This window comes from Hyperolius riggenbachi, chromosome 11, assembly GCF_040937935.1.
Source record: "Hyperolius riggenbachi isolate aHypRig1 chromosome 11, aHypRig1.pri, whole genome shotgun sequence".
Lineage (NCBI taxonomy): Eukaryota > Metazoa > Chordata > Amphibia > Anura > Hyperoliidae > Hyperolius > Hyperolius riggenbachi.
In genome coordinates this window covers 250378091-250394523 of record NC_090656.1, presented here as the reverse complement: position 1 = coordinate 250394523, position 16433 = coordinate 250378091, and the positions used below count along the sequence as shown (strand labels likewise).

The 16433-nt window shown below is 44.8% G+C and overlaps 1 protein-coding gene across 4 annotated transcripts in view; it reads left to right on the top strand.

Moving 5' to 3' along the window:
• Positions 1–16199, top strand: part of TRAF6 (TNF receptor associated factor 6) — a 60205-nt gene extending 44006 nt beyond the window's left edge. For all 4 annotated transcript variants that reach the window (XM_068261359.1, XM_068261360.1, XM_068261361.1 and 1 more), the window contains exons 4-7: positions 1487–1645; positions 6533–6607; positions 9799–9876; positions 14929–16199. In XM_068261359.1, the coding sequence (XP_068117460.1) occupies positions 1487–1645; positions 6533–6607; positions 9799–9876; positions 14929–15843 (1227 nt within the window). In that variant the 3' untranslated portion in view covers positions 15844–16199. The remainder of the gene's footprint in view (positions 1–1486; positions 1646–6532; positions 6608–9798; positions 9877–14928) is intronic.
• The last annotated feature ends 234 nt before the right edge of the window (positions 16200–16433 follow it).

Genomic DNA, 16433 nt, shown 5'->3' with positions numbered 1-16433 from the left:
CAGCAATTTTGTTATTAATATGGCAGTGCATTAGACTAGGACTATGGTAGGATTAGAGTGTGAGCTCCTTTGAGGACAGTCAGTGACATGACTATGTACTCTGTACAGTGCTGCAGGAGATGTCAGTGCTATATAAATACATAATAATAATATGGTAGGACATTAGACTAGGACTATGGTAGGATTAGAGTGTGAGCTCCTTTGAGGACAGTCAGTGACATGACTATGTACTCTGTACAGTGCTGCAGGAGATGTCAGTGCTATATAAATACATAATAATAATATGGTAGGACATTAGACTAGGACTATGGTAGGATTAGAGTGTGAGCTCCTTTGAGGACAGTCAGTGACATGGCTATGTACTCTGTAATGTGCTGCAGAAGATGTCAGTGCTATATACATACATAATAATAATATGGTAGGACATTACACTATGACTATGGTAGGATTAGAGTGTGAGCTCCTTTGAGGACAGTCAGTGACATGACTATTTACTCTGTAATGTGCTGCAGAAGATGTCAGTGCTATATAAATACATAATAATAATATGGTAGGACATCAGACTATGACTATGGTAGGATTAGAGTGTGAGCTCCTCTGAGGACAATCAGTGACATGACTATGTACTCTGTAATGTGCTGCAGAAGATGTCAGTGCTATATAAATACATAATAATAATATGGTAGGACATTAGACTATGACTATGGTAGGATTAGAGTGTGAGCTCCTCTGAGGACAGTCAGTGACATGACTATGTACTCTGTAATGTGCTGCAGAAGATGTCAGTGCTATATACATACGTAATAATAATATGGTAGGACATCAGACTATGACTATGGTAGGATTAGAGTGTGAGCACCTCTGAGGACAGTCAGTGACATGACTATGTACTCTGTAATGTGCTGCAGAAGATGTCAGTGCTATATAAATACATAATAATAATATGGTAGGGCATTAGACTAGGACTATGGTAGGATTAGATTGTGAGCTCCTCTGAGGACAGTCAGTGACATGACTATGTACTCTGTAATGTGCTGCAGAAGATGTCAGTGCTATATAAATACATAATAATAATATGGTAGGACATTAGACTATGACTATGGTAGGATTAGATTTTGAGCTCCTCTGAGGACAGTCAGTGACATGACTATGTACTCTGTAATGTGCTGCAGAAGATGTCAGTGCTATATACATACGTAATAATAATATGGTAGGACATTAGACTATGACTATGGTAGGATTAGAGTGTGAGCACCTCTGAGGACAGTCAGTGACATGACTATGTACTCTGTAATGTGCTGCAGAAGATGTCAGTGCTATATAAATACATAATAATAATATGGTAGGACATTAGACTATGACTATGGTAGGATTAGAGTGTGAGCTCCTCTGAGGACAGTCAGTGACATGACTATGTACTCTGTAATGTGCTGCAGGAGATGTCAGTGCTATATAAATACATAATAGTCTGTGTTTCTCTTTGCAGCGCCACCAAGCGCTTTGTGAGTTTGCCAGCCTGGAGTGTCGGCAGTGCCAGCAGCTCTTCCAGAGGAGCCAGCTGCAGCAGCACATAGTGGTGGAGTGTCCGAGGAGGGAGGTGTGCTGTGAGAACTGTCACATGCCCATGCCCTACGAGGAGAAGGAGGTGAGTATAGCTGCCATCACACATCACTTCACAATCGTTGGCATCTTACTGACCATCCCTAATGATGAGTCACCTGAGGATATTTGCATACTGAGCCCCAGACAGATGTATTTCCCAGTCCTGTGCAGCTCTTTGTGTCAGAACCTGTTGAACTGACTCCAGAAGGAAAACTGCTGGTTTGGGGGCTTGGGGTGGGCTTATAAATATTCATTTATAGATGATTTAGTCAGTGTTTACCCATTGTCAAATCTTTCCTCATCCTGATATATATTCTGATATTTATCACTGGTGGTGACCTCTTTAGTCCTGGCAGGTGATCTCTGCGGAATTCTACTATATGTCAGTACAGGTCCCCTTTGCTGCATTCTGCTATATGAATGTCACTACAGGGCCTCTTTACTGCATTCTGCTGTATGTCACTACAGGGCCTCTTTACTGCATTGTGCTATATGTCACTACAAGGCCCCTTTACTGCATTATGCTATATGTCACTACAGGGCCTCTTTACTGCATTCTGCTATATGTCACTACAGGGCCTCTTTACTGCATTCTACTATATGTCACTACAGGGCCTCTTTACTGCATTCTACTATATGTCACTGCAGGGCCTCTTTACTGCATTCTGCTATATGTCACTACAGGGCCTCTTTACTGCATTCTGCTATATGTCATTACAGGGCCTCTTTACTGCATTCTGCTATATGTCACTACAGGATCTCTTTACTGCATTCTGCTATATGTCACTACAGGGCCTCTTTACTGCATTCTGCTATATGTCACTACAGGGCCTCTTTACTGCATTCTGCTATATGAATGTCACTACAGGGCCTCTTTACTGCATTCTGCTATATGTCACTACAGGGCCTTTTTACTGCATTTGCTATATGTCACTACAGGGCCTCTTTACTGCATTCTACTATATGTCACTACAGGGCCTCTTTACTGCATTCTACTATATGTCACTGCAGGGCCTCTTTACTGCATTCTGCTATATGTCACTACAGGGCCTCTTTACTGCATTCTGCTATATGTCACTACAGGGCCTCTTTACTGCATTCTGCTATATGAATGTCACTACAGGGCCTCTTTACTGCATTCTGCTATATGTCACTACAGGGCCTCTTTACTGCATTCTACTATATGTCACTACAGGGCCTCTTTACTGCATTCTACTATATGTCACTACAGGGCCTCTTTACTGCATTCTACTATATGTCACTGCAGGGCCTCTTTACTGCATTCTGCTATATGTCACTACAGGGCCTCTTTACTGCATTCTGCTATATGTCATTACAGGGCCTCTTTACTGCATTCTGCTATATGTCACTACAGGATCTCTTTACTGCATTCTGCTATATGTCACTACAGGGCCTCTTTACTGCATTCTGCTATATGTCACTACAGGGCCTCTTTACTGCATTCTGCTATATGAATGTCACTACAGGGCCTCTTTACTGCATTCTGCTATATGTCACTACAGGGCCTCTTTACTGCATTCTGCTATATGTCACTACAGGGCCTCTTTACTGCATTCTGCTATATGTCATTACAGGGCCTCTTTACTGCATTCTGCTATATGTCACTACAGGATCTCTTTACTGCATTCTGCTATATGTCACTACAGGGCCTCTTTACTGCATTCTGCTATATGTCACTACAGGGCCTCTTTACTGCATTCTGCTATATGAATGCCACTACAGGGCCTCTTTACTGCATTCTGCTATATGTCACTACAGGGCCTCTTTACTGCATTCTGCTATATGTCACTACAGGGCCTCTTTACTGCATTCTGCTATATGAATGTCACTACAGGGCCTCTTTACTGCATTCTGCTATATGTCACTACAGGGCCTCTTTACTGCATTTTGCTATATGTCACTACAAGGCCCCTTTACTGCATTATGCTATATGTCACTACAGGGCCTCTTTACTGCATTCTGCTATATGTCACTACAGGGCCTCTTTACTGCATTCTACTATATGTCACTACAGGGCCTCTTTACTGCATTCTACTATATGTCACTACAGGGCCTCTTTACTGCATTCTACTATATGTCACTGCAGGGCCTCTTTACTGCATTCTGCTATATGTCACTACAGGGCCTCTTTACTGCATTCTGCTATATGTCATTACAGGGCCTCTTTACTGCATTCTGCTATATGTCACTACAGAATCTCTTTACTGCATTCTGCTATATGTCACTACAGGGCCTCTTTACTGCATTCTGCTATATGTCACTACAGGGCCTCTTTACTGCATTCTGCTATATGAATGTCACTACAGGGCCTCTTTACTGCATTCTGCTATATGTCACTACAGGGCCTCTTTACTGCATTCTACTATATGTCACTACAGAGCCTCTTTACTGCATTCTACTATATGTCACTACAGGGCCTCTTTACTGCATTCTACTATATGTCACTGCAGGGCCTCTTTACTGCATTCTGCTATATGTCACTACAGGGCCTCTTTACTGCATTCTGCTATAGGTCATTACAGGGCCTCTTTACTGCATTCTGCTATATGTCACTACATGATCTCTTTACTGCATTCTGCTATATGTCACTACAGGGCCTCTTTACTGCATTCTGCTATATGTCACTACAGGGCCTCTTTACTGCATTCTGCTATATGAATGTCACTACAGGGCCTCTTTACTGCATTCTGCTATATGTCACTACAGGGCCTCTTTACTGCATTTGCTATATGTCACTACAGGGCCTCTTTACTGCATTCTACTATATGTCACTACAGGGCCTCTTTACTGCATTCTACTATATGTCACTGCAGGGCCTCTTTACTACATTCTGCTATATGTCACTACAGGGCCTCTTTACTGCATTCTACTATATGTCATGACAGGGCCTCTATACTGCATTCTGCTATATGTCACTACAGGGCCTCTTTACTGCATTCTGCTGTATGTCACTACAGGGCCTCTTTACTGCATTCTGCTATATGTCACTACAGGGCCTCTTTACTGCATTCTACTATATGTCACTACAGGGCCTCTTTACTGCATTCTGCTATATGTCACTACAGGGCCTCTTTACTGCATTCTACTATATGTCACTACAGGGCCTCTTTACTGCATTCTACTATATGTCACTACAGGGCCTCTTTACTGCATTCTGCTATATGTCACTACAGGGCCTCTTTACTGCATTCTACTATATGTCACTACAGGGCCTCTTTACTGCATTCTGCTACATGTCACTACAGGGCCTCTTTACTGCATTCTGCTATATGTCACTACAGGGCCTCTTTACTGCATTCTGCTATATGTAACTACAAGGCCCCTTTACTGCATTCTGCTATATGTCACTACAGGGCCTCTTTACTGCATTCTGCTATATGTCACTACAGGGCCTCTTTACTGCATTCTACTATATGTCACTACAGGGCCTCTTTACTGCATTCTACTATATGTCACTACAGGGCCTCTTTACTGCATTCTGCTATATGTCACTACAGGGCCTCTTTACTGCATTCTACTATATGTCACTACAGGGCCTCTTTACTGCATTCTGCTATATGTCACTACAGGGCCTCTTTACTGCATTCTGCTATATGTCACTACAGGGCCTCTTTACTGCATTCTGCTATATGTCCCTACAGGGCCTGTTTACTGCATTCTGCTATATGTCACCACAGGGCCTCTTTACTGCATTCTGCTATATGTCACCACAGGGCCTCTTTACTGCATTCTGCTATATGTCACTACAGGGCCTCTTTACTGCATTCTGCTATATGTCACTACAGGGCCTCTATACTGCATTCTGCTATATGTCACTACAGGACCTCTTTACTGCATTCTGCTATATGTCACTGCAGGGCCTCTTTACTGCATTCTGCTATATGTCACTACAGGGCCTCTTTACTGCATTCTGCTATATGTCACTACAGGGCCTCTTTACTGCATTCTGCTATATGTCACTACAGGGCCTCTTTACTGCATTCTACTATATGTCCCTACAGGGCCTCTTTACCGCATTCTGCTATATGTCACTACAGGGCCTCTTTACTGCATTCTGCTATGTCACTACAGGGCCTCTTTACCGCATTCTGCTATATGTCACTACAGGGCCTCTTTACTGCATTCTGCTATATGTCACTACAGGGCCTCTTTACTGCATTCTGCTATATGTCACTACAGGGCCTCTTTACTGCATTCTGCTATATGTCACTACAGGGCCTCTTTACTGCATTCTGCTATATGTCACTACAGGGCCTCTGTACTGCATCCTGCTATATGTCACTACAGGGCCTCTTTACTGCATTCTGCTACATGTCACTACAGGGCCTCTTTACTGCATTCTGCTATATGTCACTACAGGGCCTCTTTACTGCATTCTACTATATGTCACTACAGGGCCTCTTTACTGCATTCTGCTATATGTCACTACAGGGCCTCTTTACTGCATTCTACTATATGTCACTACAGGGCCTCTTTACTGCATTCTACTATATGTCACTAAAGGGCCTCTTTACTGCATTCTACTATATGTCACTACAGGGCCTCTTTACTGCATTCTGCTATATGTCACTACAGGGCCTCTTTACTGCATTCTACTATATGTCACTACAGGGCCTCTTTATCTCACCCTTATCCTCCCCTAAGCGTTCCATCCCTCTGATACTTCCTCCTCCCTGCTGTGAAGGAGGAGGTATCGGAGTGATGTGGGGCGAGACGTGGAGTGCAGCGGCCAGTGGCAGTGACCAGAGTGAGCTCACTCCTTCAGGTGTCAGGGCTCTGTTATATTTGGAATCTCATCCCCAGTAGAGAGCGAGTTATTTTCAGTCACATGAAAGATTACGGTACGTGATTTGTTAAAAGTATTCTTTGCGATTGTAACTGTTACACCTTCTCTTTTCTCCATCCACAGGAGCATGAGCAGGCCTGTCCCCTGGCCTATGTGACCTGCGAGTATTGCCATGCCAGAGACCTCATCAGGAATCAGGTATCTACCGCCCAGCTCCTCCTCCTGCTGCCGGGCATACAGAGCTGCAGCTGCCTCTTTCCTTAGCAGTGGTGGCTGGATAATGTGCTGGTGAAAGAACCCGGGGCGGTGCAGGGTGGGGCAGATGGGGACAAAGAGGCGTGTTCTCTGCCCCATGACACGCCTCTGTGTCCCCACACTGCCACACTATAGCCTCCCCAGTCCTAACACACCTCACCTCCCAGAAGCCGCTGAAAGTAGACTGACAAGTTTCTAGCCTTGTCTGTGTGCTAGTTTCAATACCTTATTTATTTATTGTATTTATGAAGTGCCAACATGTTATGCAGCGCTGAAACCTTCCCTTTATCAACACATTCTGCTCTTTAAAGGGAACCAGAGACGAAGCACCCTTGTGTATTTTACCATATATATTAGTAAGAACATTAGAGAAAACACTTACCATGCTCTCTGTTTCACCCTCACTGCTAAAAGTGTCTGTTATCAGCTGTGATAAGAATCCCAGACTGAGCATTCAGTCTGGCTTTGCAGGGAATAATTATAGCTGAGTCATTATAGCAGAGCCACAAGGGGGCAGGCTTGGGCTTGAAAAGACACCAGAGAAGACAGACTCGGCTATAATCTTTCCGTAGCAAAGCTAGACTGAGTGCTCAGTCGGGGATTCTTATCAGAGGTGATAACAGTCAGATTAAAGAGGAGCTGTTAGGTATAAGGTCTCAGAGAAAATAAACACATATATCAGTAGCTAAAGATTGGCTGTACTTACATTACATATACATTTCACTGTCCACGTTTGGATTTCACAGAATTTGTATATAGTATATGCAGAGATAGATGCTCCTGACAGCTCATGGCAGGCTACATGTTTTTCTGTCAAATGTGTCGTCATGTCCTGCCTGCTTCCTGATCACAGATAAGCTTGTACTTGAACAACACAGTGTGCAGTGAATATTAATGAGCCATGTGGCTAGGAACAATAGCTGACTCCTGCAGTGTACTCTGCCTGAGATTTATCAGTGCTACGCGATTACAAGCTGCTGTAACGTCTCATTAGCAGCCGAGGGGAGAGCCCCAGAATGCTTTGCAGTATGGTATGCGGCTTGAGTCTTCTTAAGAATAACAGACTTGCTGATAAGCACACATCAAAGGTAACTGAGATTTTTATCTTCACTAATTGCTTTTGGGCTTCCTTCTAAACTGTTTAACACAGGAGAATAGAGGTTTAAATTAGCTTCTGCAGCCTGACAGTTACTCTTTAAACAGAGAACAATGAAACAAAGAGCAGATTAGGTGCTTACTGTCATGTTCCCACTGATTTATAAGGTAAAATACAAGAGGGTGCTTCATCTCTGGTTCTCTTTAAGGTTTGTATTGTTTAAAAGCCTTGAATAACCTGAAATTCCCAGAGGAATATACAGGGTTGCTGGCTGACATCAAAGTTTAAAGATGCTTCAAATGTCTTAAAGAGAACCTGTAACAAATAAAAGTTTCCCTGGGGGGTACTCACCTCGGTAGGGGGAAGCCTCAGGGTCCCAATGAGGCTTCCCCCTCCCCTGTAGCTGCAGGCAGTCCAGCGCTGGCTCCACCGAAGTCTCCGGCAATCCTGGCTCGAGAAGCCTGACAAGTCTTGCTATATTTACCTTCCTGGCTCCAGCGGGGGCGCTGTTGCGGCTCTCAGCATGGAGATAGGCGGAAATAGCCGATCTCTGTCGGGTCCGCTCTACTACGCAGGAACAGGAGACTTGTGCCTGCGCAGTAGAGCGGCCCGTCGGCGATCGGCTATTTTCGCCTATCTCAGAGCGGAGAGCCGATACTGCGCCTGCGCTGGAGCCAGGAAGGTAAATATTTACATCCCCGCTGTTCGGAGGGGCACAGCGAGACCGCCGTGTGACACAGGAGGACGGGAGAAGCCTCAATAGGATCCGGAGGCTTCCCCTACGGAGGTGAGTACCCCCCAGGGGAAGTTTTTGTCGTTACAGGTTTTCTTTAATCCTGGCGATATGATTTTTTCCAGATTCTTTTTCAAAAAGCGGTGCAATTTTTTTTTTTTACAAGCTTTCAGACCCTAAAATCATACCGCTTGATAGATCTGCGGCAGCCCAGCACATTCCACAACTCTGATGGATCCATCTCGGGATTACTGCTCAGAGCTGCGGATTTTCGTCCCGAGCCTGATTCGGGGTTACCGCTAGGGAGGTTAAAGAAGCAGAGAGAGCTATACTTTCCCAGGAAAAAAAAAATAAAAAAATCTATATATATATATAGAGAGAGAGAGAGAGAGAGAGAGAGAGACAAATACTTGTTCTACTTACGTAACATATGTATTGTACTATTATTATTATTTATTATTATTGATTTATAAAGCGCCAACATATTCTGTGGCGCTGTACAAAGTAAGAAACAACATGGGGTACATAATAATACAGACAATAGTGTACACCAAAATACAAGATACATAATTAGTGACAAAATACAAAGAATGATACAAAAACAAATTATAGAATTGGTAATGACAGTGATAAAATTAACATGATGAATAAAATGTATAATGGTTACCAGGACACAGTAATTTCAGTGACTTTTATATAGTAAATAAAAAGAAAACTGTTCTAGGCATTTTCCATCTTTACTGCCTCTGACTGGAGCCAATCCTAATGCAATTTCCTCCCTTACTCATTTTTTTTATTCTCCTGCCTGAAATGGTGTATGCATTGCCTCCCCTCCTTCCCACTGAGCTCTGTAGAAACTGCACTGTCATATCTAGCTTGCTGTGTGAGCACAGCATAGATCGTATTTCAGCAGCTTCTGCTGAGAGGTCCGGTGTATTTCCCTTCTCAGCCTTGTGTCACACTGAACTGCCCTCAGCCAATCAGTGAGGAGCAGGAATGTGGGAGGAGAGATAACCAGCTTCCCTCTTCCTGACAATGTACCAGAATAGTCAGGCTGACTGAGATAAGATTCATTACAACAGACACATTTATGATTATATTGGAATGCTTGCAATGCAGGGACAGGATTTAGACTGCATAATAAACATAGTGCAGTGGGTAAATGGAATTCGATTTTATAGCTGATAATCCTGCTTCAGTGGGACTTTGATCTTTCGGGCAATGCGCTTGCATTCTGGATGTTGACCTCATTTCATAATACCATCCCTAGTGGCCATTTTGTGTAACGGTTTTCTTTGTTTGTAGATGGCTGTACACTATGACAATGATTGCACCAAAGCCCCCATCCCGTGTACCTACAGCCTGTTTGGATGCCCAGAGAAGGTAGGAATGACTCTTTTGCACAGGCCTGCTGTTTTACTGCTCACCTCTTTATAACCGCTTGTCAAGCGATTTGCCGGATTTGCAGATGTGGAATGTTGGGCCGCTGCCATCGTTCTTGTGAATCCCACTAGCGACCTGAAAGCCTCTGCATTGTATGTTCTTGTTATTTGGCTGTATAGGATTGCTGACAACAGTGGCGGTGCTACCCTGGGGCATGCTGGGACACTGGGGCTGGAATTACTTGTCTGTGACCTGTCCATACAGGAGCAGCTTGCTGATCTGCAGATAACGTTTCTCCAATAATGGTACCATCATTTCGGCAGTCTGCTCCGCTCAAAAGACTTTGAGTTCCATGTGTGATGTTCACAATTGGTTCCTACCATTGCTGAACTAATTAGCCTTAATTTTATCACCTCTTGCCTCACTACATGTGATTCCAATTTTTTTATTCCCCCCCCCTCCCAAGACCCCGTGCGCTGCCTGACCAATCAGTGCCAGGCAGCGCTGTGGGGTGGATTGGAGTCCCCTTTGACGTCACGACGTCGATGACGTCATCCCGCCCGTCGCCATGACAGGAGAAGCCCTCCAGGGGATGTCGTTGAGCAGCGGCTATCATGTAGCGAGACAAGGTCTCGCTACATTGAAAAAAAAGAATTCTTTTAAAAAAACGGCTTTGCTGCCCCCTGGCGGATTTTCATAAACCGCCATGAGGGTTAAAGGAATCATCAAGCTATCTGCTATAGACAGATCTAGTGTGCTACATGGCCGGCCAGGAATGTTAAAGCGGAACTCCGCAATATCTCTTCAAGAATTTTAATGAAAGTTTCATATACCTTTTTGATTACACTTGATACGTATTATTTCTAGATTAATAGTATAATTAACTGGTTGTGTTCATCAAAGTGGGATAAAAGTATATTTATAAAGTTTGGCCAGGAGGCTCGGGATAACCTGTCCCTGGCCACTTAAATGATGTTCTACCCACTGTTATGGATCAGAGTCCAGAGACTCCATTTATAATACTATAGCCAGATCTAGTTACCTGGGGCTTCCTCCAGCCTCTTGTAGCCGACATATCCTACACCGCAGCTCTGCTCTCATCTGCCGGCCCGGGGTCCCCACCGGTGCAGAGGCCGACCTCGAGATCGTTCTCTACTGCGCCTGCGCAAGCGCTGATGTCAATCAAGTCCACGTTGTCCGCAGGCGCAGTACAGTCCGGACTACGTGGACTTGATTGACAGTGATCCTCACGCAGGCGCACTAGAGGACAGCCTGGCGAAACACCATGCGGGGACCCCGGGCTGGGAGCTTGCTTGATAATTCCTTTAAAGGGACTCTGAGTAGTGCAGTAACTATGGAAAGATGCATACCATTTTGAAGCTCTCTTTCTCCTCTTTCCAACGATATATAAACCGCCGCCCTTCACCTTTTAGTTTTCGTTATTTTGCGATCAAAATCGCTGCCGCCGTGATTTCAATCGCAAAAATAACGAAAACTAAAAGGCGTAGGGTGGTGGTTTATATATCATTGGAAAGAGGAGAAAGAGAGCTTTAAAATGGTATGCATCTTTCCATAGTTGCTTGTATTACACAGGACGACACTTTCCCCAGTGTCAGCAGCTCCATTCAGCACAATGCAATGAAATATAAGGAACCCAGGGGGATATAATTACAAACATCATGCTGGTAGGTGTGAGGATGTAATTAATTAGTTGTGGGTATGCTTAAAGGCATACCCACAGACATTGCTCAGAGTCCCTGTAAAGGGAACCAGAGACGAAGCACCCTTGTGTATTTTACCATATATATCAGTAAGAACATTAGAGAAAACACTTACCATGCTCTCTGTTTCACCCTCACTGCTAAAAGTGTTTGTTATTAGCTGTGATAAGAATCCCCGACTGAGCATTCAGTCTGGCTTTGCAGGGAATAATTATAGCTGAGTCATTATAGCAGAGCCACAAGGGGGCAGGCTTGGGCTTGAAAAGACTCCAGAGAAGACAGACTCAGCTATAATCTTTCCGTAGCAAAGCTAGACTGAGTGCTCAGTCGGGGATTCTTATCAGAGGTGATAACAGTCAGATTAAACAGAGAACAATGAAACAAAGAGCAGATTAGGTGTTTACTGTCATGTTCCCACTGATTTATAAGGTAAAATACAAGAGGGTGCTTCATCTCTGGTTCTCTTTAAAGCGCAATTGAAGTGAGAGGGATATAGAGGCTGCCATATTTATTTCCTGTTAAGCAATACCAGTTGCCTGGCTATCCTGCTGATCTATTTGGCTGCAGTAGTGTCTGAATCACACCTGAAACAAGCATGCGGCTAATCTTGTCAGATCTGACAATAATGTCAGAAACCTCTGATCTGCTGCATGCTTGTTCAGGGGCTATGGCTGAAAGTTTGGAGGCAGATGATCAGCAGGACAGCCAGGAAACCGGTATTGCTTAACAGGAAATAAATATGGCACCCTCACTATCCCTCTCACTTCGGCGGTTGTCCTTTAAATTTGATCACCCAAATGGGCTTTACCAGCCAGCCATTGTGCCTCCTCCCCCTCTAACCTCCCCCCCCCCCCCCCCCCCTAAAAAAATTAAAATAAAATAAATTTGAAACTGGAGCCATCACTGGCAGACAAGTGTTTTGACAATCGTGACTGTAAATACTATTATTATTATTATTATTATTGATGTATAAAGTGCCAACATATTCCGTGGCGCTGTACAAAGTAAGAAACAAACATGGGGTACATAATAATACAGACAATAGTTTACACCAATATACAAGATATATAAGTGGCAAAATACAAAAAAGATACAAAATACAGAATTGGTAATGACAGTGATAAAAGTAACATGATAAATAAAATGTATAATGATTGCCAAGACACAAAAGGGGGAGAGAGCCCTGCCCTTGCGAGATCCTAATCACAAAAGAAGGAGCTTGCCATTCTTTTAGTCCCCTCCTTATTAAACCCCACCCCTTTCTGTGCTCAATAGCAGAGTGTGTGTGTGTGGGGGGGGGGGGGGAGGGGGGGGGATACTGCTTATTCTACAAATACAACTTCCTGTGAGAAAATAAAAGGGAAAAAAAGACGATATAACGACCTGATTGAGTATTAACCACATCCTTGCCAAGGGATTTCTCTCACCTTCTCTCTAAGGGGTTGATTCACTATAACAAATAGTGTGCCTTATCAGAGTTAACGTTCTTTATCAGAGTTAACGTTCCTTAGAGTTAGCATGCCTTATCAGAGTAGCATGGCGAGCGGTACGAACTTATGCCTGCTAATTGGCAATGATGAGAGCTCCACTCGTCCTGCCCTGAGCCCCTGCGGGTCCAATCACTGTAAAGGACATTACCCCCGCACTTTGATTGGCCCTATGGTGTCATAACCGAGACAAATGGGCACATAAAATACATAGGTTTTAATTATGGTAGCGTGGATTATTTTAAAGCTATAATGGCTGAAAACTGAGAAATTAATTTTTTCCATTTTTTTCTTATTAATCCTGTTAAAATGCATTTATAAAAAAATAATTCTTAGCTAAATGTACCTCGCAAAGAAAGCCTAATTAGTGGAGGAAAAAACAAGATATAGATCAATAAATTGTGATAGGTAGTGATAAAGTTATTAGCGAATGAATGGGAGGTGAAAATTGCTCTGATGCATTAGGTTAAAAATGTTAATGTTTGTAAAAGTCCTGAATCTGCTGAATCCAATGATACCAGATATGTGTTGGTAGCCCACTTTTCCTGTTTTGGAATAGGTCCGCCAGTACAGGTATCCTGGAATAGGTGCGCCAGTACAGGTAGCCAGATATAGGTGCAGCAAGTATAAGTAGCCAGGAATAGATACCCCCAGTATATGTAGCCAGGTATAGGTGCCTCCAGTATAGGTAGCCAGGTATAGATGCCCCCAGTATAGGTAGCCAGGTATAGGCGACCCAGCATAGCTAGTAGGTATAGGAGCCCCCAGTACAGGTAGCCAGATATAGGTGCAGCAAGTATAAGTAGCCAGGAATAGATACCCCCAGTATAGGTAGCCAGGTATAGGTGCCTCCAGTATAAGTAGCAGGTATAGGTGCTCCCAGTATAGGTAGCAGGTATAGGAGCCCCCAGTATAGGTAGCAGGTATAGGGGCCACAGCGGGGAGGGGAGCCACCATTATCCTCCCTCCCTCCACATGAGCCCCCCTCCTGTGGCCCCCTGCAGAGCTGGAGCGCAGCGGTGTGGTGTGTAATTACTCACCCGATCACTGGCTCCATGCCGTGTCCCCTCCGGCAGCAGGCTCCTTTCTCCTCTCCAGATCTCCGTATGACGTGTAGTTACTATGCGTCATACAGGAAGTAGAAAGAAGAGAGAGGAGACAGCTGCCGGCGTGGGACACGGGTATGGAGCCAGCGATCAAGTGAGTAACTACACTCTGCCCACTGCTCCAGCCATGCAGGGAGGCAGAGGAGGGGGGCCCATGTGGAGCGAGGAATGTTGTTGGACCTCCCTCCCCGCTGCTTCCCGGCGTACAAGCTGCCAAATAATGTACCTAGTATGTTTTTGGCAGCAGCAGGCTACTCTCTCCCCCTCCCGATCCTGTAAGATGTGTATGTAATCATGCGTCATAAAGGAAGTAGAGAGGAGACGGCTGCCGGCGGAGGACTTGGGCATGGAGCCCGCGATCAGGTGAGTGATTACACTCCGACCGCTGCTCCAGCCATACAGGGAGGCAGAGGAGTGGGACCCATGTAAAGGGGGGGAGGAATGATGTCTGCCCCCCTCCTAGCTGCTTTCCGGCTCACAAACTCCCAGATAATGTACCTAGTACGTTGTTGGCAGTTAATGTCCTTCCCTGCCAAAACGTACCTAGTATGTGCTTGGCAGGGAAAGCGTTAAGAGTATTTGGACATTCTGAATTGGATAGGGTTAATTCGAACACAAACACTATTCAGGAAAGTAGTGTAGGAAATCAGGAATTGCCCGGTTCATGGTCCTCTTAGTTTAGGTTTCCTGTTGGTATTGATGTGGAGGGTTGAGCTGACCTTTTAATTCTCTCCCCAGATGCAGAGGAACGATCTCGCCCAGCATCTGCAGGAATTTACGCAGGTCCACATGAGGATGATGGCCCAAACCTTACGCAGCTTCAGCACATCCATCACCCCGACTACCCACATGGCCAACATCTCTCTGGACCCCAACCAGTTTGAGCCGGGGCCGCCTTCTGTGTTCCAGTTACCCTCCCGCCTGATGTCTTCTCAACACGATAACAGCCAAGAGACTCAGCAACTAAAGGAGACCATAGAGCAGCTGGAGACCCGTCTGGTGAAACAGGACCACCAGATCCGGGAGCTGATAGCCAAAATGGAAACCCAGACAGGTCATGTGACTGAGCTCAGACAGACCATCCGGAACCTGGAGGACAAGATTGCTGAGGTGGAGGCTCAGCAGTATCATGGGGTCTTTGTCTGGAGGATTCAGAATTTTAGCGCTCACCTTAAGACCCAGGAAGAGGACAAACCAGTGGTCATCCACAGTCCAGGGTTCTACACCGGGAAACCGGGTTACAAGCTGTGTTTGCGGCTTCACCTGCAGATGCCCAGCGCCCCTCGCTGTGCCAACTACATCTCCCTCTTCGTGCACACCATGCAGGGCGAGTATGACAGCCTCCTCCACTGGCCGTTCCAGGGGACCATCCGCCTCTCCATCCTGGACCAATCAGAAGGACCCAATCCTCAGGACCAGGAGGAGGTCATGGAAACTAAACCAGACTTGTTGGCCTTTCAGAAGCCCTCCATGCCACGAAACCCCAAAGGCTTCGGTTACGTCACATTTATGCACCTCCAGGCTCTCAAGCAGCGGATGTACGTTAAGAACGATACCCTCCTGGTGCGCTGCATTGTATCTACCCGCGGGGATCTTAATAGTCCACGGCGGGAAGGCTTCCAGCCGCGCAACACCGATGGGACAACCATGTAATCCGCCAATTATTGACACAACAGATTAGGAAGGCATACATAATGATCTAAATCTCCACTGATAGAATGGTGTAGTCTTTGGAGGACAGTGACGCCATTATTGTCCTTGTACATGTCCTGCCCTCAGATTCCTTCCCTAGCTGCCACTGCTTTTGATGAGTTCCAAAAGGGACCTGGCTAGAATGTGTACAAACGAGATCTTCCTGGGAGCAGATACAACCCATAACCCTGAAATCCTAAAGCACCACTCCATGTATGCGTCCCCCACCTCCTCCTGGGCATATGACTTTTTTCTTTTTCTTTGTTTATAAGTCAATTCAATAAAAACAGTGAGTTGGGGTATAATCTAAAACTAAAGGCCTCATTCCAGGTCACTTGTGAAGTGATAAACTTAATTGCTTATATCTGACTCCATTTAAAAAAACCGAAAGACACTGTTCTGTTATAACTTGATGGTAATATGATATAATGGCGAAAGGTCACTTATCGATACAGATGGTCAATAAGGTGTTATAGAGCAGGGGTCAGGAACTTTTTTGGAGATAGCTATGAACGTCACATATTTTAAACTAATCCTGTGAGAGCCATACA